General features: G+C 39.9%; 1 protein-coding gene across 1 annotated transcript in view; it reads left to right on the forward strand.

The window, feature by feature from the left end:
• mosmoa (modulator of smoothened a) overlaps positions 1–27,241 on the forward strand; it is a 51,449-nt gene that overhangs the window by 8,120 nt on the left and 16,088 nt on the right. The window contains exon 2 of the mRNA XM_017457980.3: positions 22,451–22,663. Coding sequence (XP_017313469.1) covers positions 22,451–22,663 — 213 coding nt within the window. The remainder of the gene's footprint in view (positions 1–22,450; positions 22,664–27,241) is intronic.

The following is a 27,241-nucleotide window of genomic DNA, read 5'->3' on the forward strand; positions in this document are numbered from 1 at the left end:
AGTTCACGTGAAGGAAGTGCCCTAGTGATTGAGCTTGATGCTAACGATTTTTTCCATCTTGTTTTCCTTCCTCGTTCCGTCATGGAGATTGCAGCTTGTGCGCCTCTGCCCTTCCTGCCGAAGATGAGGATGAAGGGAAATGAGATTGATCTCTCCAGAGACAGAAACAGTTTTATAGAAGGTGGTTTCGTACTGACTAGCTGAACTCTAGAGGCTGTGGGCTAGACTATTTTTAATCTGACCTTTTAGTTTGTTCTATTCCTGTGTTTTTTTTTTTTCCCCCCACTTAGAACATGTTAAGCTTTGAGGTAAATCCCAAATTACTTCTGAGGAAGGAGTACTAGGTGCGCTGATGTCCGGACATTTCTTGAGTGTTTTATGTTGCCTTTGTTATTAATGGTTAATGCTTGTTTCGATGTTAGAAGGTCCCTGAGGCGTCAACATTTTTAAGTACAGCGTAGGTCTTTTTGAAGCTTTCGAACATTAATATCGTTTGCGTTTCTTATGCATGCTACTGGATGTTTCTGGGTGAAATCTAATTGCCGTGGCTGTGACGGCCTGAGGGTCGATAGATGCTGCAAAAAAGCCGTGAAGGAAATTGAACGAGTTCCTAGATGCCTAGATTCTAGTCAACAAATTGAACAAAATACACCCTTTAAAATGATGATCTTCCTTTCCATCGTTCAGTCAAAATCCCATCTTGCAGATCATCGTTCAGTGTAAAATCAAAGCAGCTGCACAAGCGATGCTGAAGAAATCATTTTAAACACATATAGCCACACACGCACATTTTACCTTGCTAATGTTATGTCAGGCAAGCTCCTTTTGGGATCTGCTAAAGCACTGACTGCACTGCAAAGCACTCACGGTAAACTTTCTTCTTTCACTTGGACACACGAGCTCGTCCTGAAGAATGCCGTTATTTCAGTGCCATTGTTCACTCATTTTCCTCCAGGTGTTGAGCAGAAGTTGTGAAGGATCAGACGGTCACCTGAGACTGTGGGAGGATTTAGCACATGTATAAAACTTGAAATCAAAGCAGTGCCTCAAAGCACAATTGCACTATCTTTTCTCATCAAGCACACCAGTGAGGGGAAACCTCATTTCCGTTACTGTGCTGTGCACAACAAAGAGAGGTGAACTACAGGTTTATAACTTCTCGCTCTGTTTTACTCACATTCTAAATTTTAGGTGGATCTCTTAGTTCCAGTGAAGGGAAACTATACTGCTACAGCATTCAAAGACGTCCTATACAATTGTGTGCTTCCAAGTTTATGGCATCGGTTTGGGGGAAGCCTTGCATGTGGGTGTGATGATCAGGTGTCCACATAAATTTGGCCATATAGGGTGTATCATCTTTCTGACCTGTAGACACAAGTAGAATTTCTTCATCTGGGGCTCCATCTGGTATTCACCAGTAAGCATACTTTGAAAAACAATTTACCATTAGCGAAGTTAGTTTATCCGCTAGCTAATGGCTGGATTTTTTTTCCACAGTTCAGCACGAGTGGGGTTTCAGTTTCTGAGCCCTAATTTACGTCATCATATTCTCAGCAGTTTTGTTTGAAATACCCCATTCAAATGTTATGTCAGCTAATGCAATATAAACGTTCTTATTTCCGGGTTCCAAGCCGTCGTCATGGATTTGGATGACCAAATCCAACCCCAGAAATAATTACTCAGTAATAATTACTGTACACCACTTCCCCACGTACAGCTAATCCAAGCACAATAGATATACAGTGGGGGAAATAATTATTGAACGTGTCAACGTTTTTTCAGTAAATATATTTCCAATGAGGCTATTCGAATAAAAATTTTCACCAGACATCAGTATTAACTCAAGTAATCCGGAAATATAAAGAAATCACAACATTAAAGTCCATGATTAAAGTTATGTGTAATAAAGTGGAATGACACGGGAAAAAAGTTTTGAACAAGCTAACTGAAATTTAGTTAATACTTAGTGGAAAAGCCTTTGTTTGTAATGACAGCTTCAAGATGCTTCCTGTATGAAGAAATTAATTTGCCGCAGTATTCAGGTGGGATTTTGGCCCGTTCTTCTAAACATATTGTCTTTAAATATTGTTCAGTTTACATTTACATCCATTCATTTAGCAGACGCTTTTATCCAAAGTGACTTACAAATGAGAAAATACAAATACAATTGGATTCAAGTCAGGTGATTGACTGGGCCATTCTAACACCATGATTCTTTTTTTCTTTTATACCAATTGAGAGTTTCCTTTGCAGTATGCTTTGGATTGTTATTCAGCTGCAAGGTTCACCCACGTCTTACCTTCATCATCCTGGTGGATGGCAGCAGATTCTTCTCAAGAATCTCCCGGTAAAAGGCTCCATTCATCATTCCTTCAATTATATGAATTCTGCCAGTACTATCTGATGAAAAACAGCCCCACAACATGCTTCCACCTCCAAACTTCACTGTTGGTGTAGTGTTTTTAGGGTGATGCGCTGTGCCATTTCTTCTCCAAACACAGTGTGTAGTATGACAGCGAAAAAGTTCAATTTTGCTCTCATTTGACCAGACTACACTCTCCCAGTATTTCACAGGCTTGTCCAAATGAGTTTTAGCCAACTTTAAACAAGCTTCCACATGCCTTTTTCTTTAGTAATGGAGTCTTGCGGGTGAGCATGAGCAGTGGAGTGCATTGACTATGGTTTTCTCTGTGACAATGGCACCTGCTGCCTCCAAGTGTTTCTGGAGCTGTTTCCAAGTGGTCCTTTTCTCTTGGGCTACTCTTCTGCCTCTTCTTCTGACTCCCTGTTCAGAAATCTTGTGAGGAGCGCCTGTGCGTTATTGACGGCGTGATGTTACTTCCACTTGCGGATAATGGTCCCAATGGTGCTTAATGGAGGATTCAGAAGTTCAAAAAGAATTCAAAACGTCTGCATCCGATTCCATCAATATGTTTTGGAACAATAAGGTTGCGAAAGTTTTGGGAGAGCTCTTTGCTTTTACCCATCATAAGATGTTTCTTGTGTGACACCTTGGTAATGAAAAACCTTTTTATAGACCATCAATTTAATAACCCAGCTGATATCAATTTGCACAGATAGGAGATATAATTACTTATGGATTTCAGCTGGTGCCTTGCCTTACCTTGCTTTGGAGAACTGCTTTTTCTTAGTGTGTTCAATACTTTTTTTTTCTCGTGTCATTCCACTTTATTAAACATGACTTTATTTATGGACTTTAATGTTTTGAATTCTTTATATTTGCAGATTTCTTAAGTTAATACTGATGTCTGGTGAAAATTTCATGTGAATAGTCTCATTGGAAATATATTTACTGAAAAAATGTTGATGCGTTCAATACTTATTTCCCCCACTGTATGTACTAAATTTACATATACATTTATGGTATTTTGCAGACACCCTTCTCCAGAATTACTATTACTACTACTACTTCTACTGCTTCTTCTCCTTCTCCTTCTTCTTCTTCAGCAGTTTAGGCTTAAGGGCCTTGCTCAAAGGCCCAGCAGTGGCAGCTTGGAAGTGTTGGGATTTGGGAACTCTCAACCTTCCGATCAGTAGTCCAATGAGCTACCTCTGTCCTAATGTACTGACAGTAGAGTGTGTTTTGAATGGAAAAATGTGACTTTTGCATTTTGTTAACTAATGACGTGTGCCGTTAATCGATCTATGTTCTATAACGTGTGAAGCATGAAAGGAATCTTCTAAAAGCGACTCATGTAAACACCTTAATCGTAATACTGTCTTATTCAGAATAAAGTCAATAATTAGATTATTGCTGTCCATGTAAACATAGTCATTGAGTTACTGCTTCCAAAATACTTTAAGTAATCTCTAACTTGATTCTAGTTTAGGGTTTGAAGCTGTTCTGCTTTATTTGAGCAAAAAATGCGCTTTTTTGTGTTTTGTTTAGTTTTTTTTACACATACAAGAGCTCCAGTAAACACTGCCGCTCACACAATGGAGACTTTTCACACTCGCACTGTGACTAAGAGATCTCACAGAGATAAAAAGCGAGTTGGTGGTCTTGACATTTTGAAAACAACAGTCCCTCCCAGCCTTTCATGTCCATCAGCACTCTGTGTGAGCAGAATGATTAACATGCTTCTCGCCATGCTGTATGCCACTTATTCACGTTACAAGCGGGTTGATTGTGCACAGTAATGGATTGTTGTCAGACATTTTGAAAAATGCCATTTCCGTTCATGGTAAAATAAGCGCGATGGTGTAAATGCCAGTCCCTCCCATTAGTCACGGGCCGTAACACGTTTAGCCGCAGGACACGAGCGCAAACCATCAAGTAGGCCGCACTCGGACATGACCTCTGCTGATTACGCTGCGTTGTGCTCACCTGCTGAAATCAGTTCGCTTTAAATAGCGGAATATTTTGCAGCCGTCATTTAAACGTTGCTGAAAATGTCAGGTTTTTTTTTTCAGTATTGAGGGGAATAGTAAATAACGTAGTGCTTTCTCACTTTTAGAGGTGCTCAATCTGTCTTGATTTGTAAACCTAATGTGTGTTTCATTGTAGATAAAAGGTTTTAGCATTTGATCCAGTCTGCATGGTATAATGGATAGAGAAGTGGGTAGATTTTAAAAGCCTTTGTAAGAGATCATGTTAATACTAATAATAATAATAATAATAATAATAATAATAATAATATTGCTATGAGTGCAGACTATTTAGCATGAGACTGATTTGGGGGAAAATGTTCTCTGAATACACCATATTATCTGGATCTGTCTTCCTCTTCCTGAATGGGAGGGTGTGGGGTGGGGTGGGGAGGTTTGGGGTTATGACAAAATCCTGAACAAGTTCTGAATCGGGCGACATATTTGATTTGCAGTTTTCGGTTAGTTATCATCAGTTAGAACAGGTAATATCAGTTTGCCGCATCTCGGTTACAGGAAGTCAAAATCAGACAAAGCCAGTAGACCGCAGTGTGGTTTAGGTGCGAGACAGGTTAGCAAAATGAAACCAAATATGGAATTATGAGTGCTTTTAGAGTGAAATGATAAAGTTTCACATTAAAAAAATAAAATAAGATAAATGTTCAAGAATTTTTTTTTTTACACATACAGAGAAAGGTTTGTGTGTTAAAATATATATATATATATATATATATATATATATATATATATATATATATATATATATATATATATATATATATATATATATATATATATATATATATATATAAAAAAATATATATATATTATTTATAAGTAATACGTTTTTATTACAATTATTATATAGCCGTTTATTATATTCTAATAAATATTTGATTTATAATTGCAACACTACTTGATCACTGGCAGTTTGTGAGAAAACATATATACATCATATGGCCAAAAGTTTGTGGACACCTGACCTTCGCATCCATATATGAACCTGTTACCACAAAGTTGGATAGGATGTCTTTGTATGCTGTAGCATTACGGTTTCCTGTCACTGGAGCTAAACCTGTTCCTGCATGACAGTGGTCCTGTGCACAAAGTCCTGCATGGAGCCCTGACCTCGACAGAACTGAACACCTAAAGACTGGAAAAAGACCAGATTTTATTTTCTTGTAATCTTTAACTTTCCAGGTTCTGTGAGTCTGTGTCTCAGACTCTTGTTCTTGGCTGACAGAAGTAGAATCTGATGTGGTCTTCTGCCTTTGCGCCTGTGTGTGTGTGTGTGTGTGTGTGTGTGTGTGTGATGTTATATATATATATATATATATAAAAACGTGTGTGCGCACACTTAGATAAAATGAAACATTTCTACTAGTGTCCATTAATTCTAAATATTTGTTCTAGTTGAGACACTAACATGAGCATCTTTATTTAAATTTTTACAAAAATTCTCTTTCATGGTTCAGTGAATGTGTGTGCATGCACACATCCGTTCGTGTTCTAGCATGGTAGAGTAAACAGTGAAAGCCTGCAGCGATATCCACTCAACCTCGACTTTCCACTCATGAGGGTTCACATCAGCTGCTTGACTCATGCCTCTATCGCTTCCTCTGTCCGTCTCTGATTGTCCAGCACTAATAAGAGCAACGCTCAGGAAGCGTTTCCTGTCCTCTCCTAGACAGCCTCTGTGAATAAGAGGGTCATGCAGTGGGATTATTATTATTATTATTATTATTAGTCTCATCATTCACTAGGTCTTTGTGCAGGGTGTCTAACGCACATCCCAAAATGGCATCCTGTGAGCTTCCTTGTATGCTGTTAAAATGTTTTTCACAAAGTCAGTCAAGCTAAATCTGACTGAGCACAGAGGAAGGTGACCTCCAACCTCGCTCTTGTTATGTATTTAGGTGTGTCTTCCTCACAACGCAGCGTTTCTTTCCCTCTCTAGTGTGGTGAACTGCTGGGAACCGAGACACCGCTCTGTTGACTTCACATGTATTGCTTCAGGTTTATTTATCCAGATGTGTAGCTGCACAAAACCTATCCAAGTTTCTTGTGTGTGTTCGTGTTTAAAGCTCGCTTCTCCCAAAGTGCACCGTGGCATGCCAGCTGTGTGTAAAGCTGGAATTTGAGCATAGTTGTGAAGCAGCAGGGGGAACGGAGGGAGCCGAGGGGAATGTTTACAGGATGCAGACACAAGTCTTTATCAAGCTCATTAAACGCGTTTTTCCCAACGAAACAAGGCACCATTTGCTTTCATCAAACTCAGACATAAACCTAGGAGTCTCAACATTTACAAGAAAGCAACAGCACATTATCAAGGCTTTAGGGCACATGAGGAAGGGCGATTTTCCCTAAAAAAAAAACCAAAAGTAAAGAAAACAAAACATGTTAAGTCAGACCGAATCACTCTCAGCTGATTTGAATTAACCATTTAAACCATTTACACGTATTCTTTATTTAAAATATAGCTAAACATGATAAAGTCGACCACTCCAGGCTCATTTTCTGTATTTCACAATTTAATGATATTTTATATTCTCAAAATTGCTTTAATTATAAATCGAATCTAAATATACAACCCCAGAAGTTGTTCCACAAATTGTAGATGCAGGTTTTCGCAGATTGGTGAACTTCTGCCGGTCTTTACTTCTGAAAGACTCTGCCTCTCTAAGATACTCCTTTTATACCCAATCATCTTAGTGACCTGTTGCAAATTAACCTCCAGCTGTTTCTTTTTTGTAACACTTACTTTTCCAGCCTTTTGTTGCCCATGTCCCTACACTTTTGAGACGTGTTGCTGCCATCAAATTCAAAATGACCTTATTTTTTCCTTAAAACATTACCGTTCCTCAGTTTAAACATTTGATATGTTTTCTATGTTCTATTGTGAATAACATATGGGTTTATAAACTACAAATCATTGCATTCTGTTTTTATTTACATTTTATACAGCTTCCCAACTTTTTTGGAATTGGGCTTGTATAATATCATAGACGATTCAGTGGAATCGTCAAAACTAGTTATGTTGCCTTATTAATCGTAATGGTATCGTATCATGTATGTGGAAGCCTGAAGTTTACACCCCTACACATCTTTGGTTGCTGAAAATGATAGTTTTTTTGTACGTGAATGTCTTCATGCTGTGCTGTTTCCTCTCAACTTAAGTCCATTCAGCTTAGGCATTTTTGGTTTGTTCATCAATGCTTAAACTTGCTAAAACTTTCTGAGAGCAATAGGTTACCTAGATCTTTTTAATGTTCAGCCCTACACTGTAAGCCCAGATGTATCGCTCAGACATGTATATGCCATTGCCTGAGTTCTGAAGGTCAACACATTTCAGTCTCATTTCGTTTGGCCTCTGTATCACCTCATACTCAGGTGTACTTCAGTGAAACAGGACAAAAATAACAATAAAATATAAATGGGAACATGCTTTCAGAATAATTTTTGATAAGGGATTTTATTTTCTTTGAATTCGACTAAATGTTAGCTTGTTGATCACTAAAGAGTGTGGCAATATTTCTGGAGTTGACTATACTTACTTTCAAATACGTCTTGACTAATAGGTGTGATATGCTGGGGACATGTTTGCACCATTTTTGCATAATTTTTTTAAGAAAATGTGGTACATAACAGTCTTACAAAATGTAACACTTGCACATAACGGCTTGTAGAAAAGAAACTAATGACAAACAATTCCTATAAATATTAGTTCAGCCCAAATGGCATTTGTTCCCAGTATGACGTCTGTAATAAATCCTTCATGATGACATTTTTTGTATCCTCACGGCTATGAATGAACAGCATGAGTCAATTTCTTTTCTTTTCAATTTTCTTTTTATGTTTTTGGCAATTTATATCAGCTGTAGCTGTCATTATAGCCGTCATATTTTCATTACAATGGTAAGGCCATGCTCTTAGCTTCGATCACGCAATGATTTTTTTTTTTTCTCTTCCTTTTGCGCTCTCATTATTTTTGTCCCCAAGCACTTTCCAAAACAAAGTTATGCCCAGTGGGTTTTCTGAATGACTAGCTGACTAATCAGTCCAAAGAAAGCTCTCTGTAGCCCGGTGTTATTCATTTGGCTTAAGGGCCTGTCCACCTGACACCAGCCTGACGTACACAGTCCTTTAATAAGTAATTCAGGTAGGTCTATTCAGTGCTTAAAAAAAATTATTATAAGCTTTTATTGACCTTAAACAGTGTTGCCTCAATGAAGACAGATGGACTACCCATAATAATGACAGCGCTAATGATTGTACAAGAAGTCCTGTGGGATTTGCCTTACAAAATAAGTTCTTGTTGGAATAGTGCTTTATGAGTAATGAACTATATTTGGAGACATTATCCTGCCAGTCTTTAATAATATCCAGACTATATCATGTTACTTACATAAATTATGGAATTAAGGCATCATGATCAGCCTACAAGAGGTGTGCGGGACTTTTTAATCTCCCTCCTACCCATTCTCAAAGGAATTCTGACTTATTCCTCTTGCTTCAGCAGACACTCTTGGTCAATTCTACTCACTTCTGCACACTCTTGGCCAATCCCACTCGCTCCAATAGATGCTCTTGGCCAAGCCCACTCGCTCCTGCACACTCTTGACCAATCCCACTCACTCCTGCACACTCTTGGTCAATCCCACTTGCTCCAATAGACGCTCTTGGCCAAGCCCACTCACTCCTGCACACTCTTGGCCAATCCCACTCGCTCCTGCACAATCTTGGCCAAGCCCACTCGCTCCTGCACATGCTCTTGGCCAATCCTGCTTGATCCTGTACACACTCTGTTGCTATTACTTTTGTGAATACTTGGCTGCAATATTTTCTAGCAAACTTTGCATAATATAAACAAATTTTAAACTGCCATAACCCTGGCAAGTATAAAGCATTTACTGCAGTGTCTCATGAGTACCCCATACCCTCATTTAAAGCCTAGGTCACACTGCACAGACAGACGGCGACCAACGGCAACAATCACCAACTTTTAAAAGTTAGCCGTTGGATTTAGAACGTTGGGAAACTCGACTGTCATGTTCACACTGCCCCAGTAAACACCAACAAACTTTTTCACGGACAGTCGGACTGGTATAAAAATGGATAATTCTTTTACCTCAAATCAAAATTTTACTATTACAAGTGACTACTATTACTTTACGTGCAATTCATTGCCTGAAAAGACAGAGTGAGACGAAAGAGGTTGTGGGCGAAGCCTTGGTTGTTGCGACGTGGGAGGCAGGGTGCTTACTTACAATTATGCAGAGGGCTGCAGACAGAGAACGTGCGGAGCTTTTGAAATTTTGTTTGGTTCGCCCCCAAGCAGTTTCAACAACTCTGAGAAAGACATTTTAATTTAGGGTATGTGGTAAGCTAAGACCATTAGTGCATCATACATTATAACCTATATTTGCATAAAAAATATTGTTTATAAACATTTGTTGCGATTTCTCTTCTTACTTCATGAAACAGAATACAGAAAATGGCTTATGGTTAGCGGATGATCCCGATTAAAACCAAAAAAAACTGACCAGGGTCAAAATAAACCGTTTCATTTAAATAACACATCGATTAAATAATTTATCCTCTTCTTTTTGATTTGTTCAGAAATCCGCCATTTTACCCATAACAATGATTTGGTGCACTTAGCACAATGGGCTTTCGTTTCTGGGGAGTTTTCCTCGTGCCCAGGTCAGATTACATCAGAGTTTGTTGGAAAATCACACCACACTGCTGAGACGTTCCACAACCAGCAAACACCGATTAAACATGTATAGCTGGTGAAAACAAACACCGACAGACGCCGAAAGGGTTAACACACTGATCTGACACAACCTGACAAACATGTCTGTTGGTGTTGCTCGGCGTCTGTGCAGTGTGAACTAGGCTTAAATGAGCACGGGCTTGGTGTTTTGCGAGTTTCATACCTGTCTGCGTGTATGAAAGTAAAAATAACCCCAGCTTTCTCATTGGATCCTACGACATCCTAGTCCCAATGCACACCTCTAGCCTACACTAATCACTGTATATCCGTCATCCTCGTTTTCACTAAACCCTCTTAAAGAAAACTGCGTGATTCGAGGTCTATCTTGCAGCCTGAAGGGTTCTTTTTGTGTTCAATTTGCAGCTCTGAAACATTCCTTCAGGAGAGAGAACGGGAGTGAGTTTAAAAACACGCACACTTTTTCATCTGAGCCAGATTGAAGATCATATATGAATAATCATTACTAGCCTACTTAGGGAAGGCGTAATTGGTAGAAGAGCTTTAACCACCAGGCCTCTCACCATATACTTATGTCATAATCCATTAGCTACTTAATGCTAATAGTGTTATTTGTTCTTAGCTCATTTTTAATGTAACTGCTGGCACATTTGATATCCACTTTAGACTTTTTTTAAAAACCACATCACCGATGCAGTTTTCCTACTTGGTTTAGTGTTGCATTGGGAAATGGAGGAGAGTGTGACATGTGGATCTCTACTGACATGGCTAACGTGTGACCTTATATATATTTTACAGAGATTGTGGTATGTTTTTTTTTGTTTGTTTGTTTGTTTATATTTATCTATGAAGCGGCAGCAGTACTCTAAAGCCTTGGCTACTGTTGTTATTGTGTGGCGTACTTTTTATATTGCTCTCCATTGTGATGCACTACAATGCAGCACAATAATAATGGATATCTAATCACATCCATCTCAAGTTCTGTCCCTTATTGAAATAACACTGGCTAGGTTAAAAAAAAAAAAAAACACAAGATAGCCTTGTTAGATATACAAGTTTAAAGTAAAATTCTTTTCTGTGCATTTCCTAGATTGTTAGTAAGCAGAGGTCAGAGTGCACAGTCAGCCATGATCTGGCAACCTCCCAGTGTAGACAGGGTTAAAGACGTTGCTCAGGGACCCGACAGAGGCAGCTTGGCAGTGCTGAGATTTGAGTTCACGACGTTCTGATCAGTACCCCAAAACTACTGATACCTTTTGCTCTAAACATGGACTTTTAAAACAAATTCAGTTCAGAAATATTAGAAATAGAAATTTGGTTTTAAAAAAAAAAAAACCATCTCCCTAACGAGCTTCAGTAATTGACTAGTTGAATATTGGAAGAATAACTGATTATGCAATCACTTTATTCCTTCCTCCTGTCCTGTTCGAGTGCCTCAGGAAGAACTGATTTATGCCTGTTTTGACTCCTACAGATAACCAGTGTGTTCCATCTGGAACTCGCCTCATGACTAGAAATTCAACACTAATTCTACCCATCTGCATTGGCATTCAATTAACAAGCACTAAGTGTTCTGCATATATTACACCCATGCTTTGAGTTCCGCTTGCTTGCCCGTCTCATCCTGAGGTAATTACAAACTCCCACTGCTTACAATTAAAGCACATCACTTTGTTGTACCTCTTCCATATCCACGGCATTTTTACATCCAGATCACACACTCCATGTCTAACAGGACTGGTGTCTATGGGGACTGTACTTTTAATGCTTTCCTGTTGTCTTTCAAGACCCTTGTGATCCCTTTCACCTTCTGTCTTTAAACAGCCAACTCTCCTACGTTTACATATTTAATTGAATTTGAAAGCATCTTCGAGTGGGTGAAGTGCATTATAAATGATTTGTCTAACTTGATTGACCCTTAACAAGGGCACCCAGACCTCACAGAGAAATCAGCCAATCATGTGGCAGCGGTACAGTGCAGAAACTCATGCAGATACAATTCATATCAATCATGTTCACATTAAACATCACAATGGGGAAATGACAAAATATGGTCTCTGTGATTTTGACCATGGCATAGTTTGTGGTGCCAGACAGGCTGGTTGGAGTATTTCAGAAACTAACGGTTTAACATAACGGTTAAATATCTACACATTTTTCCAGATGTCAGCTGTCCAGTTTCGATGAGTCTGTGCCCACTGTAGCCTCCGATTCCTGTTCTTGGCTGACGTGAGTGGAACCCGATGTGGTTCTCTGCTGTTGTAGCCCATCCACCTCAAGGTTCGATGTGTTATGTGTTCTGAGATGCTTTTCTGCTCAACACGGTTGTAAAGAGTGGTTATTCAAGTTACTACAGGCTTCCTGGAATAAGTCTGCCTGTTCTTTTTCTGACCGCTCTCATCAAGAAGACATTTCCCCACACAGAACTGCCACTCACTGGATGTTTTTTTTTTTTTTTCTTCTTCTTCTTTTTTCTTCCTCTTTCCTCACACTAATCTGTGTAAACTCTAGAGCCTGCTGCTGTGTGTGAAAATTCCAGGAGATTAACAGTTTCTAAAATACTCAAACCAGTCCCCCCCTGACGTTTAATGTGAACATTACCTGAAGCTCTTGACCTGTACCTGCATGATTTAATGCGTTGCACTGCTGCCACATGATTGGCTGATTGGATAACTGCATGATTGTTTAGGTGTACAGGTCTTCCTGTTAAATATATTTTTAATGAATTAATGTATCGTAAATCATGCTGGCTGATTGGTTTGCGACACGTCTCGCGTTTAATATCGAGTCTGTGTTTAGGAACAACTGACCACCTTTATCAACTGCGTGTTTGGTAAGAAAGTCTAAATGAATGAACTGGAAGGTTGTGTTGGTTGTTATTTGTAATTAGCAGATGTGCCATCAATCATAGGTGCTGCTTCATAACGTGAGGTGCTCTGGCTATGTAGATTGTAGCTAGTCTTTTAGCTGAACTTTTCCCAACCCTGCCAAGACAATGTGGTTCCATATAGTCTTCATCTGTATTTAGTTAAAGTGCATATATTATGGTTTTTCAAATATTACCTTTCATGTAATGAGCTGTTTGTGAATGTAAAAAGTCAGCAAAGTTTTAAAAATCAAAGCGCACGAGTTATTGACTCCCAAGAGAAGGACCCGCTGAAACGAGTCATAAGTAATTCCAGACTTTACTTCCTGTACTAATCTACGTAGGTTTGTAACAAAAGGCCCCACCTCTGGTCTTAATCGGCTGCTCGCTGACAGACTGAGCTGATGCTCTTTATGGTATTGGGCGTTTCCTTTTTGAAACGCGCTGACTGTGGTAGACTAATCAGAGCACACTGGGACATCTGACCAATCAGAACAGAGTATGCTCTCTGAAAGGAGGAGTTTAGAACTAATCTTTTAGAACCGATCATTGAATGAATCGTTTGTGACACTGGGGCTGGAGGTGATGCTGCAATTTAAATTATGAGCAAATGAAAGTGTTTTGTGACCTTGAATGTATGTAAATCTATTGCATGAGACCTTTACAACAAAATTATGCACGTTTTTAAAACTATAATAAAACAAATGGTCTTGTAAATAGTTACGGTCTGAAGCAGAGTCGAGGCCACTCCCACTTTGAAGAAGCATAAATGAGGTTTTAACAGTTCCTTCAATGAATGCGCTTCAAGGGTGTTGCAAGATGGACCAGATTTCCTGTGTGTGCGTGCACGTGTCCATCCAGAATACTCTGCCTGCTTTTTTGTGTTTTTTTTAAATTTTTTTTTTTTAGTTTTTTTAACCCTGGACATCTTCTTCAGACGTGCATTATGAAACACCCCTAGGTGCTGTCTGCATTAGTGTGTTTACATAAATCTGTCTTACTGTTTATAACGGTGTCTGCAAATCCCATTTCACACGCCAGACTTGCATGCAAGTAATTTAACAGCAAACTAATTGGTGTGCGAATCTAGTCTACCAAGACAAGACTTGGTCAAATTTACTGGGAAAAGGAAGATGGCTCGCAGTGTACTTATCTTTACACTAGCTGTCGTGCCTCATTTAAAGCATTAACAGAGTGAAACATCTGCAGGGAAATCATTTGTCATACGTTTTGAGTGCCCTGTGCTTTGAGTGTAAAGGAGGCTTAATTGGCTTCCCTCGCTACCTTGAGGAGAGAAAAGCCACTTAGGATTCGCTGATGCATATGAAATCCTGAAATCCACTTATTCGTCTTGGCCACACAAATCAGTTTGATATGGGGATTTAAGGATTGTAACACTGGTGAGAGAAATTCCTCTTGAGAATGCACATAATCGTTCATGGCAAAATTTCACTATAAACGTGAGAAACGTTTAGGCTTAATTGGAAACATATTGTGTGACTTTTACAGAGGTGTAGGGTTTTTTTGTTTTGTTTTGTTTTTTTTCTTTCATTTTTCTTTCTTCCTGAGTTTATTAACAGCAGCAGCATGTCTGGAGCACAAACTCATTTTTAAACTTTCATTGGGTTAACTAATTTGACCCAAGTACTAGTTGATGCCTAATCAGAGTCAGCAATTTATTTTTTTTTACATTTAACTATTAAAAAAAGTACACTTTCAGCTCAAATCAGATAACAAGGCAGCTGTATTGCCATTGATAGGTTAGTTTCAATCTACATTACCACTGCTTGAAAGAAAGTTCCCATTATTTAAAACCCTATATGCAAAACTTTTTCACACTTTTTAAAAAATTTTATCATGTGTCAGTCAGTACGTTTTACATGGACGGCAATAATCCGATATTAACCCGATTAAGACAATACTCTGATTAAGAAACTACCATGTAAACAGCGATTATTGATGACCTTAATCCGGGTGGATTAATTCCTTAAATGGAATTAAGACACGTGGAGTATTCCTGTTTTAGTCGCATTATCGACGTGCATTACAGACATGTACACACTTTAATCACACTATTAATGTCATGTGGGAGTTTTCACTGCATTTTGCCACAGGACACGTTCACACACGGCAGCGCTCAACTGTTTGACGGCAAACGAGAGCACGGCTGCGTCCGAAACCGAATACTTACCTGCTATATAGTAGGCGAGATGCACGTATTTCAGCTACTATATAGTAGGTAAGTACGCGGTTTGGGACGTAGCCCACATTTTCAAGCAGTCGTCTATTTGCACGTACAGCATGACAAATAATTAACTGCACTTGAGCCTTTCGTAAAATTAAAAATGAAACACCCCAAACTGTATACGGTTCCATAACGAAGACCAACTGTATGTCGATACGTGAAATTCTGGAGGGTCGGCGTAGCGTGAGGACGTAATGACGTGTGCTGTTAATCGAACTATGTTATAGAACATGTAAAACCTGTACATGAAAGGAATATTCTAAAAGCAACTCATGTAAACAGCTTAATCACAATATTGTCTTATTCTGAATAAGGTCAATAATTAGATTACTGCTGTCCATGTAAATGAAGTCATTGTCTCTTGGTTTCATATGTATCATAGATGAGAACATTTTTACTTGATCACTAATCATGAGACTGCAGTTCATTACAAGGGCACAGCCTATAAATGAATTAGGGCAATATGATTTTTTTTTTTTTTTTTTACCCTAATTCATTTATATTCACAGACTACTTAGTTATTTTAAGCAAGAGCAGAAATGAGTCTGCATAATGCATGGCTTTTTATATAAAAACCTCATGTTCTTGAGTGGCCTTGCTCAGCCCTCATTTTAATGATTAAGGTGACATTTTAAAGTTTACGGTGGCAAAGAAATATTAAATGATGTATTATTGTGTGTTCGTTGGAAAGTTACTTTTGCAGTCACGGGTTCTACTACTGGGATGAACTGGCAGCGTGGCAAGAAAATCGTCTAGGAGATTTCAGAACAAGCAGAAAGTCCTCCAAAATGATGGCAGCAGATTGCTGTTTGGAAATACTTGTAGATAATAACTTCAGCATCGAGCTCAATATAGTGAGGCTCGCTTCCCTCTGCTCTTATGCAAATTGTTATGAGTTAGAAACACCAGTTATTTCTTAGTTAAAAAAAAAGCTCACAAATAATAGGTTTTAATGCTTGACTGAGATGCCATGTTGGTAAAGAGAGAAGTAGTTTATTGAAAACCGCTGTTGTGAAGCAGCTGTGTTAAATAATTTCACATTTGAAATGTAGCTTTCATCTGAAAAATCATCGAGAAAGAAGTCATAAAAACCCCTGACTAGTTTCTTAACTGTAAATAGCTACTTTGATCACTTTCATTCACAATACCAAGCACTACTCGTATAAAAGGTTCTTCATGACATTCATTTAAATAAGGATGTTGATGGAACATCTGATAGACTAATGAAGAAATGTAAATGTACTTAATCTCAGTGCAGCCTTTGATCATAAAACACTCTTAGATTGTCTTGAAACATTTTTAGGAATGCTCATAAGTTGGTTTAATTTAAATTTACAGGGCAGAGTCTGGTTTGTTGAAATGGCCAAGTATGACTCTATCCTGTAGAGTTTCACAGGGTTTGGTTCTTGGGGTATTTTTATTCAGCTTATACACACTATAGCTGAAAGTATGTAGACACCTAGCCATCACACACATGTACTAGTTGGGCATCCCATTTGATGAGGTCCGGCAAGAAGGCCTGGTGTGCTGTTTGCATTTCAGTTCATCCCAGAGGTGTTCAGTGGGGTTGAGGTCAGGGCTCTGTGCAGGCCACTCGAGTTCTTCTATTACAACCTTGACAAACCATGACTTCATGGAGCTCGAATTGTGCACAGGGGAATCGTCATGCTGGACCAGGTTTGGGCTCGACCGCTCCGTTCCAGTGGAGGGAAACTGTAGGGAAACATTCTATATAATTGTGTGCTTCCAAATTTGTGCCAATATTCTGAGGAAGAACTACATATGAGTGTCATGATCAGGTGTCTACAACCTTTTGCCATATAGTGTATCGACTGTAATAGTTTCCTGACCTTAAAACTTAAACCGATTCCTATTGCTCAAACTGCCAAAATTCTCACTTTAACCCGTTTTTAAATCCTTAAACCGGTTCACGGTACGTTACAGACTTGACTTCACAGTATTATTACTTGTGTATAAATCATGCCTGTCTGATACGCTCAAGCAATGTAATCCCAGCAGGAAACTCAAGTCATTACCAGCTAGTTGGTTAGTTTGGTTCTCTTAGATAGGAACCCCCCCCCCCCCCCCCCCATCTCTTATCTTTTACTTACCTTTATTCGTTTGTTTCCTCTGTTAGATTAGAGGCTACATCAGAGTTTTTTAAAATTCAAACACTAACCATAATAGGAAAACCCCAGTTGGTGTTAACACTCAGTAGCGGGACTAGAATTGCACACAAGGATGTAGCTTGAAACACATCGCTCTTTTGTTTAGTGAGTTGCAGACATGTCGTGTCGCAAGGTCCCCGCAGTGCACCTCTTCAGATGTGTAACATTTTGTGGACGTGTACAAGCGTCACTCCAAACAATCACAGCATATGAGCGGCAGCCATCTTGCATCCCTCCATAAGCAAGTATCATTCCGCTATTATTGTGCTATAGGAGAACCCAGTTTCCTGATAATTAATTTTAATAATTAATGGGCGGCTGTGGCTCAGGTGGTAGTGCGGGTTGTCCACTAATCGTAGGGTTGGAGGTTCGATTCCCAGCCCACATGACTCCACATACCGGAGTGTCCTTTGGCAAGACTTTGATGGCAGTTGTGCTACCATTGGTGTGCGTGTGTGTTTGAAGGGGTGAATGAGACCGTGTAAAACACTTTGGATAAAAGCGCTGTATAAGTGCAGTTTAATTTCTTAATATTCACAAATTCAGGACAGTTCTGTTGTACAAGTACATGGTGTAAAAAAAAGTTAACAATATTGGAATGAAGTAAGCAAAAAAGAGAGCAAGTCTGTCCAAATCCCAGCAGATTTAGTAGAGGTCTGCTGACCCAGATCATTTGTAAGGACAGTTTGGTCATGGCCTAATGTTCTAATGAGCTTGCTTGATTGACAGGTCTGTGTCTAAGACCCCCAGAACTAGACACGATGTTGCAAGCAGGAAATTAAGACTTGTTTAGATCCTTATCCAAAAACCTTACCGAAGATTAGGGCTGCACACTAACAAATGGGTGGAATTATTCATCAAAGTTGCATAGAAATGAGCACAGATCTGAATGCACGACATGGTGTAGCAATGAATCTGTGTCTGATTCATTATCAAGAAGTGATTTGAGCACAAATGGTGAATCAGGTTTAGCTGTGTGGACGCAACCTCCCACCCACTAGCCCCTTATTTCCATCTCATATACATACAGCATGGCCCAGTTTTCATTATATTCATCAAATTTACATGGAACATACCCTAATTTATGCAGGGGTTGAGAGAGTAATCCAAGAAAAGGAAAGCATTAAGCAGGCTGTCGAGATCCGAGGAAAGTCATTGAATGGAAAGAAGTAAATGGAAAACGGGGAAATACATTTCAGTGACATTCAGTAGGTTTACATTCACAGCAATAATCCGATATTAACCTGATTAAGATGATACTCTGATTTAGAAACTAGTATGTAAACAGCGATTTTTTTTGATTACCTTAATCTGACTAAAGTCATATTGGAATAAACACAAATCGAATTAAGACGTGGAGTATTCCTGTTTTAGTCGCATTACAGACATGTACACACCTTAATCACACTATTTTGCAACAGGACACGTACATACACTGCAGTTCTCAACTGTTTGACGGCAAACGAGAGCACGGCTGCGTCCCAAACCGCGTACTTACCTTCTACATAGAAAGTGAAATACATGTATCTTTTACTATATAGTACGTAAGTATGCGGTTTTGGATGCAGCCCACGGCTTCAAGCAGTCATCTATTTGCACATATAGCATGACAAATAATTAACTGCACTTGAAGCTTTTGTAAAAAATTAAAAATGAAACACCCAAAACTGTATACGGTACCATAACAAAGACCAACTATATGTTGATACGTGAAATTCTGGAGGGAACGTGGGACGGCGTAGCGTGGGGACGTACTGACGTGTGCCGTTAATCGCTCTATGTTCTATAACACGTAATACAGGAACATGAAATTAATATTCTAAAAGCGACTCATGTAAACACCTTAATCACAATATTGTGTTATTCAGAATAAGGTCAATAATTAGATTACTGCTATCCATGCAACCGTAGTCAATGAGTTCGAAGTGAGTAGGAAGTTACTAGAATTAAGACAATTAAGGCAGTGTGGTTTGTATTTATAAAGCTGTTTAAGGCTGTAATCAGGTTGCAGGTTGGTTTTTAATCTTTATTTTATTTTATTCCTCTCGGAACTCAAGTAACTAAAAGACCTGTTATGATATACAAATGTTTCTCTATCGCTTGGATCATCTGTCCAAGACCCCGCACCCGGAACAGCACTTTATGGCATCTATTGTACACTATAATGTGCACCTGATAAAGGACCAATGAGCTGATAAAGATCCACATTTACAAATTGCACACTGACTGTAAAACCCATGACCTTTTATTGTAATATAAATTTGCCATGTGCACAATTGAGGTTATCAGCATTATTTAATATTTTTTGTTTTTATTTCTACTATTCTACTTGCTATAAGAATTGATGAGTTTGAGCATACAGATACAACAAAGAGGAAATTGGTTTATTCACATACTGTACACGTGACATTTCTCAGAATATCATCAAGATAGCAACACAGCACGATTATAGCACCAGGAAATCCACCCTCTACGCAGTCACTTACAGCATAACACCTTCAGGTCTGACAGCTTGAGCAGAACGTTGTTTTCAGCTTTAACGATTCAAAACTGAGGTCTGAAACACTTCATTTCCACTTCATACGATTCACATAAAATCAAACGACCGCCTATTGTTTTTAAAGTCATTACGTTTTTGTTCTCAATACCGTAAACTCAGCCTTGAGACTGGCCTGTAGCCTTGTAGATCAAAAGCCCCTCAGGACTCAGTGATGGAGTCTCTCTGAGTTGAATAGTTTTTGTGTGTGTTTGTTGGCAACTGTGCTTTTGAGGTCTCTTCTCCCCATAGGCCTGGTGAACAATCGAGTCACAAGCTCCATCTCCGTCCCTGTCTCATTTGTTCTTGTTGCCTTAGGCCTGCTCTTACTTGAAAGTGCGCACATGCTCAAGTGCTTTCCTGTACTGTATGCATTAGTCCTCTAGTCTTTCAGCCTACCATACAACCTTTGACTGGGTGCAAGGAAGAACTGCAAAGAAGTACCTGAGACCAGAGAAACATCTGGAAGATGTTGGCCTTAGTCATGTCTTAATAATATCATGTGACTTGTGGCGTGAGGGTGTTGATTGGGGGAGGGGGTTAAATTTAGCTGCTGAGTTTGTGCAAATTTACATGTAAGGAGGTTCGGGCACTGTTTACACTAGTGCGATTTCTTTTTAAGACGCATAACTGTTGCTACGGTTACGCCTGTCGTCTACACTACTGCAGCGTTTTTCGACCCTCGAAAACGGAGACTTTTGGAAACGCCGAAAACCCCGTTTTAGTTTGAAAACTCTGGGCTCACGTTTCAGTGCAAACGGACCAAAACAAAGTCTTTTGAAAATGAAGGCCTGGCTCCGCCCACATTCGCTCCCTGATTGGGTCTTCTGGATCATTGCGTATCCTTCCCTGATTCGTTAACACCCTACCTTATGACCTTTACGCTACCTTGATTGTATACACAACAACACAGAGACTGAACCACAAGCTTTGCTGGCTTTGTTGTCATTCTTAGCAGCCATTGTGCAGTTAAATTCTGTATTTTATAATACTGCACTGCTATGATTAGAGCGATCGGCAACAAATCTCATTCCGAGCGGGGTAAGCCCTACATGGAACGCCGGTTTGGACTAGCAACCTACTTCCTGTTTACACTTGAATGCGCATGCCCAGTGTGCATGAATGGTCATGTGACATGCGTATTCGGTCGTGTAGTGTGGACGGAGATCGTTTCTGAAACGCCAGTGTGGACGAGGATGGTTTTCATTTTAAAACGCCATTTCAAAACGACAACGCACTAGTGTAAACAGGGCCTCGCTAATGTAAAACCTGAAAGGCTTCGAATCGTATGAGTTTGTGCACCCCAACGCAACTCGAGAAGTTAAGGCAAGACTAGTCATTCAGTTAAAACAATATGAATACCTTCGTGTATAAAATATAGTAACTGTAAGCCAATGTCGTGCAAATGCTGCAGGGTTTGTTTGTTTTTTTTTCCCCCTCAGAGAATGTTTTCCAAAACAACATGGTGCATTTGTGTGCAAGCGGTCGAAGTGCAATTTGCTGAGTGGGAATTTTTTTTTTTTTTTTTTTTTTTTTTTGGCAGACACCTACTGGAATTGGTGAAATTGCTGTTGCACTGAATTGTCCTGCACTTTCTTTCGCAGTGATGTTTGTTGTTAAATGAGCCCTTTTTAGTACTCCTGTTTGATGCACGAATGCGCGTTGTGATGACGTCAAATGACATGTCTTGGCCCAAATCTGTGGTAATTTAAAAAAAAATCGCAAGCTCCTTTGAATATTGTGGACTTTGCTTGATTTTGTGTTGATTTGTGCAATTGCAAAAACAGGAAATCCTGAAGGGACTGAATAATGCTGTATAAGCTGTACATTTTTGTGGCATATAGTCTTACACCCTGTTGCATGAGTCTTGTATCTGGAATTTACTCCTAAGAAGATTTTAAGTTCCTTATACAGAGGCAGTCAAATGTGTGTCTGTTAAGCAAAATGGAAATGTAGTTGCTGTAACATGTGCAGTATACAGTTCAGCGTGTTATACTTCATGTTGTTCCTCGCTTTCAGTTGTTTTACACAAAAGGTGGTCATCACATCAAAAAAGCAGGAGCTTTTTTATTTAAAAAAAATTATAATAATTATGCCCTTAAGGGCAGCCTCGTGAGTTAGTTAAGACAATGGTACTAGAGTTTTGCTTGTTAAATGTGGTTTGGCGGGACATTAATTTTACATTGACACACAATTTCATCAAGATCACTCAAATGACAAAATATTTCATCTCAAGATTACGTCAAGATCTCTCTGACAGATATTGAGTGACATGTAAATGACGTTTTTATATACGAGATGTCTTAGATTAAAATATTGCTTAAAAGTATAAAAGGTAAAGTTGATAGAAGCTTACGGGTGCATTTTCAACTGCAGTGTGGTATAAATGGGGTCACAGCTCTCTGAGTTGCTGTTTAATTGTATGTAATCTGTAAGCTGATTCCTCACCCTGTGTATAGCCCTGTGTCTGATTTCTGGCTCTTTCATGGTCCTTGTGCTGGTTATGTTTCAGGTGCGCTGACTGTTGGTTTGGTGAGGCAGTGTCAGACTATTCACGGCCGAGACCGAACCTGCATCCCGCCTCGATTGCCGCCCGAGTGGGTCACCACGCTGTTCTTTATCATCATGGGAATCATCTCCCTCACGGTTACCTGTGGCCTCCTGGTGGCATCACACTGGCGCCGAGAAGCCACGAAGTACGCGCGGTGGATAGCCTTCACAGGAAGTAAGTGTGTGGCCCGGCTCCTGCAGGCGAGCGCTCCTACTCCGCCATGCATGTGGATTGGCTGCGTGCTGCTTTTAAATTCCTTATTTATTTAATGTTTCACGTCTCACTGAGCTAGAGAATTGAATTAGGATCTGAAACCTGTCAAAAGCAATCATTGCAGTCTGCCCGCTCCAGATGGATTGTGAGATTAGATTATGTTCTGGCTTCGCACAGAGCAAGACTAGAGAGGTGTACAGGTATAAGCCAAACGGGACAAAATAGGAATATATGATGAATATCTAGGCAAAAACAACTTTCTCAGACCGTGACTTTTTGGTGCTTTTCTACTGAACGGTGTCGTATTGCAGGGTATGGGAGCAATTCCATGATTCCGCTTCCCATGTTATTGATGACCTTGATGGGTGGCTCATGCCAAATGTGGTTACCCTTTTTGCTAGGGAACCAAGAGTACTGAACAGCTTCAAATAAGTGCAGCTATAAATAATGCTGACCACGGTCACGAGTCGTCATTCAAAACAGACAAATGCTATTTTAAGGACAAGGAAAACCAAATTGTTAAGGCTGTGTTCCAAAGCACAAGTCATTCTACACAGTATGTTAAAATGGTAAAGTGTAATATGTTTGTTCTTATAGTGATGCACTACAGTATTTTTGCACTTAGTCTGGGTCGATGCAGTCACTTTACTACCGGACAGGATGGAACAGCAATCTCCCAAAATGTCCACCCCAGGCTACGTCCACGTTAATACGGATAGATCCGAAAACCACGTTTTCGTTTCGAAACGTTCTCCGAGTACTGCGCACATGTGAAAAACGCACAAAGGTTTGGCCTGCGTCATTTCCATTAGCCGTTTTTGTTTACTATCTCTTTGAAATGACGTGGCAAGTGTCGAAGAAAAGCACCGAGCCTCTTAAATGGACAGACGAAGAGGTGGATTTGTTGCTGCCGGGACGTTCTGTCCCCTTTGGGGGGAAAAAATGCAATCTGAAGGTTGTACAAAGTGACTAATCTTTAACAATGCCCAATCAAACCGGAGAGCAGGCACAACAACTGCAGTACAACATCGTCCACCATCTCGTTTGTTTTGAGTTGAATGGGTCACATGACTAAAAGTGCGTCATCATTTTTGAATATCTCCGTTTTCTCAGTCCACGCTACAACACGAAAATTGCTCTACTTGGGGAAGCGTTTTCGAAAAGCTCAATTTTTGTTGGACGAAAAAACGCCGCCTCAGTGTGGACGGGAGGCCAAAACGTAGAGGAAAAAGACACGTTTTCAGATTTATCCGGATTAACGTTGACGTCGCCTAAGCCTTGCAGTTTTTCTTGTCTGAACTACGGTGATGTCACCAGCGTGTGGACCAATGTTGTGCAAGTCCTTAAGGGGTTTAATATTGTGGATTTAAGACCGTCCTTAAGACTCCAGGATGTCTTATTGCTGTGTTCAGCATGATGCTTTCATGATGGCTCAGTCCTGTGATTCTAGAGAAGTCAGCAACTTCACTCAATTGCTTGTGTAGATCCATTGAGCTGACTGATTTTTATTTTTATTTTTTATTTTCCTTTCCATTCCTTTGGCGTTAGAAGATTTTGCCGTTGTGAGCAGATCCCACTTAACAACAAATAATTATTAAAAGTTAAATTAATGACACGCAGTTTAAGACTTTTAGCTTTAATGTTGCATCTGCTTTGTTGCTCCTTGCTTAACAAAGAGATACACTGGGATTGGCTCTAGCTAAAAACTGATGTACTAAGACAGCCGTATTAAATCTAAGGGTGGGATTTTATTTGGTTTTAAGTACACATAAAAAACATGGCTGCCTTGCATTTTCTATATTCTTTCGGCGTGCTCTAAAATAAAGCACGTACCTGGTGGCACTTCTTGTCATCAGTTTCTCTCATTGGTAGGACAACAGAAACATTACCGTCCAGTGGTGCACTGCGTTTTTATTTTTTTTTGGCCTTGTATAACTTATCTATGTTGGTCGTGCTATCAAGATTCTAGCTTTGCCAACACCCACCATCTTCACGGTTTACCATGTGCAAAATCAGGTGCTATGGAGGTTGTGGAATTTCCCAGGTGACGCATGTTACGTGGTGGGAAACAAACACCCATACACAGGACACAGACTATTCTGGATTCGGATTACAGTGCCGTACCGTCTAGTTGGAAATCTGCACCATGGCCTTGTTTCTTTGGAATCGCACTCGTTTCCATGTTTCTTTGGAATCGCACTCGTTTCCATGTTTCTTCCCAAGCACCTGAGCTCCCGTCTGCTCTCACCATCTTCTAGCCAAGAGAACACTTTCACCTGCTCTAGTGGCGTGTCCATGTCCAACCTCATGTCTGAAGACATCACATCAGTTTGGTTCAGCATGTGCTCCTGGAAGAACGATGCTTTTGTCCTGTTCTGTTAGTTTTTTCACTTTGAGACATGCTGCAGTCCGAGGGAATTGTGTGAGGCCTTATTGATGTGCTGTTTCACTGGAGCCTATTATCTTGTTCTTTGAAAGGCATTTTCGAGACGCATTCTTTCTTTCCTTTAAAAATAAAAGCAGTCGTTTTTACTCCCCTCCGGACACAGTAACGTCACTGGATGATCTTTTGGGAGCACCAAGTGAGAAACGAACAGGAAGGCCAGAAATCGAACAGTCGAGTCAACACTTAACAATTTCTTCACTATACGTTAAACATTGCATTTCTATCATTTCTATTTCAAGGTCAGCGGTTCATACTGGTATCTGTTTTCTGTGTTTGTGCTTCACTCTGCTTCAGGCTTCGCTGCGCTGTTTATTTTCGCTCATTATTTCGAGGTCATAACTGAGCTTGACCAGGAGAGCTTCCCTTTTAAATATGACTTTTATCTACGGGATGTTTATATTTAGTCAGTGCAGAGAGAATTTGCTGGAATGCGCTGAAAATAACCGTCTGCTGAAAGGTTGTGTGTGGGTGTAAATGTCAGGCATTATTTGCAGCCACATAATCAAGCGACAGCTCACCAGAGCAGGACTAGTGGGCCTGTAAAGCGACATTAGATAATAAAAAGCTATTACTAGGCCGGAGTAGGTCATGCTCTCCCGTGCTTTACATCATGGCTCAAGCTGCTGGCCTGTTTACTGTTCTACTAACAAAGAACATACCGGCTTTACCGTTGGGAATTACAGCGTGACTTTAAATAGTTTTACACACAAAGCACCGAAATGCACCGAAATTTTTCCCTGTGTGTGTAGGGTAGGGCTGGACGATATGGCCAAAATGTATATCACGATATATTTCTTAATTTCAGTCGATAAGATATAATTCCGATATCGATATGAACAATATAAATCCTCAGAAAAACTGCCAAGGACGCCCACAACAGATGTCTGTACCTTCAAACTTCTGTAAACCTCTCCTCCTATAAAACTGTATAATAATTTAGAAATAAAAATGGCATAAATAAATGAACGTTCACCTTTTATTTGAATTTAACCTTCATACAAACAAGAAATGTGAAATCACCGTCAAATAAACATAAAACTCTCACCTTTGTCAATATTAATATCTTTCACTTTAAACTACAACATAGGCTGATTATTTTATTCTTATAGACTGACATTAAAGTGCTTCAGCCAGGATAAAAAAAATATATGAGAAATGCTCAGAGTTGCTGAAGAAAACAAAGTGTGAGCAATAACAACTACACATGTTGCTGGGGCAGGGACATTGTCGGGGGTTGATGACACCCTATGACAGGCTCTAGAGGTTTCTGGCAAGAAATACAAGCTGGTCTACATGATCTGGCTTCAAAGATGCCCTTTTACATGTGACAATATTGCCACCTGTACTAAAAACCCTCTCAGAGGGGGAGCTTGTGGCTTGAATACACAAGTAATGTTTTGCCAGTTGGCTTACTCTGGGGAAGTTCTTATGAGAGACTTTCCACCAATCCAGAGGATTTGAGTCATTGTCAGCATCTGGAGACAGAAGGTAGTTGCTGAGCTCCCTCTCAACTGCCTGCTGTACACTCAAGCCTTCTGTGTTGGTACTGGTGGACCTGTTTGAAAAAAAGCTAGCCAGAGACCGCTTTGTTTTCTTGGCTGGTGTCACTGCTGCAGAAGCATCTCCCATGGCTTCTTCTCTGGACTCCTCTTCCCTTACCACAACAGCTCTCTCTCCCTTCAGCATCTCCAACACAGCTTTCTCTTTGATGTATTCTCTCTTCTCCTCCTGAGTGTACTGAAGCTTGAATCTTGGGTCAACGAGGCATGCCATGTCAAGTAGATCATCCGTGGCTGGGTCATCATACTTTTCATTCAGGTATCCCATCACCGTTGTCTTTATGGTCCTGGTGAGGTCTGTGTCATCCTCTGCTTCCTTCAAGATGGAGGTGTTGAAGAGATTGCATCACTGGTTTTAGGAATGACACACTGACATAGGACTCATCGGACAAGGCATCGGTGAATTCAAGGAGCGGGCTTAGAGCGGCATCTATAGACTCTAAAACGTCCACATCTTGCCAAGTAGGAACTAGCGACCTGGTCTTCTTGTCTTTTGAGAGGACCTCTGTGATGGCCCTTTTCTGCTCCAGAACC

This window comes from Ictalurus punctatus, chromosome 2, assembly GCF_001660625.3.
Source record: "Ictalurus punctatus breed USDA103 chromosome 2, Coco_2.0, whole genome shotgun sequence".
In the NCBI taxonomy this organism is placed as follows: domain Eukaryota; kingdom Metazoa; phylum Chordata; class Actinopteri; order Siluriformes; family Ictaluridae; genus Ictalurus; species Ictalurus punctatus.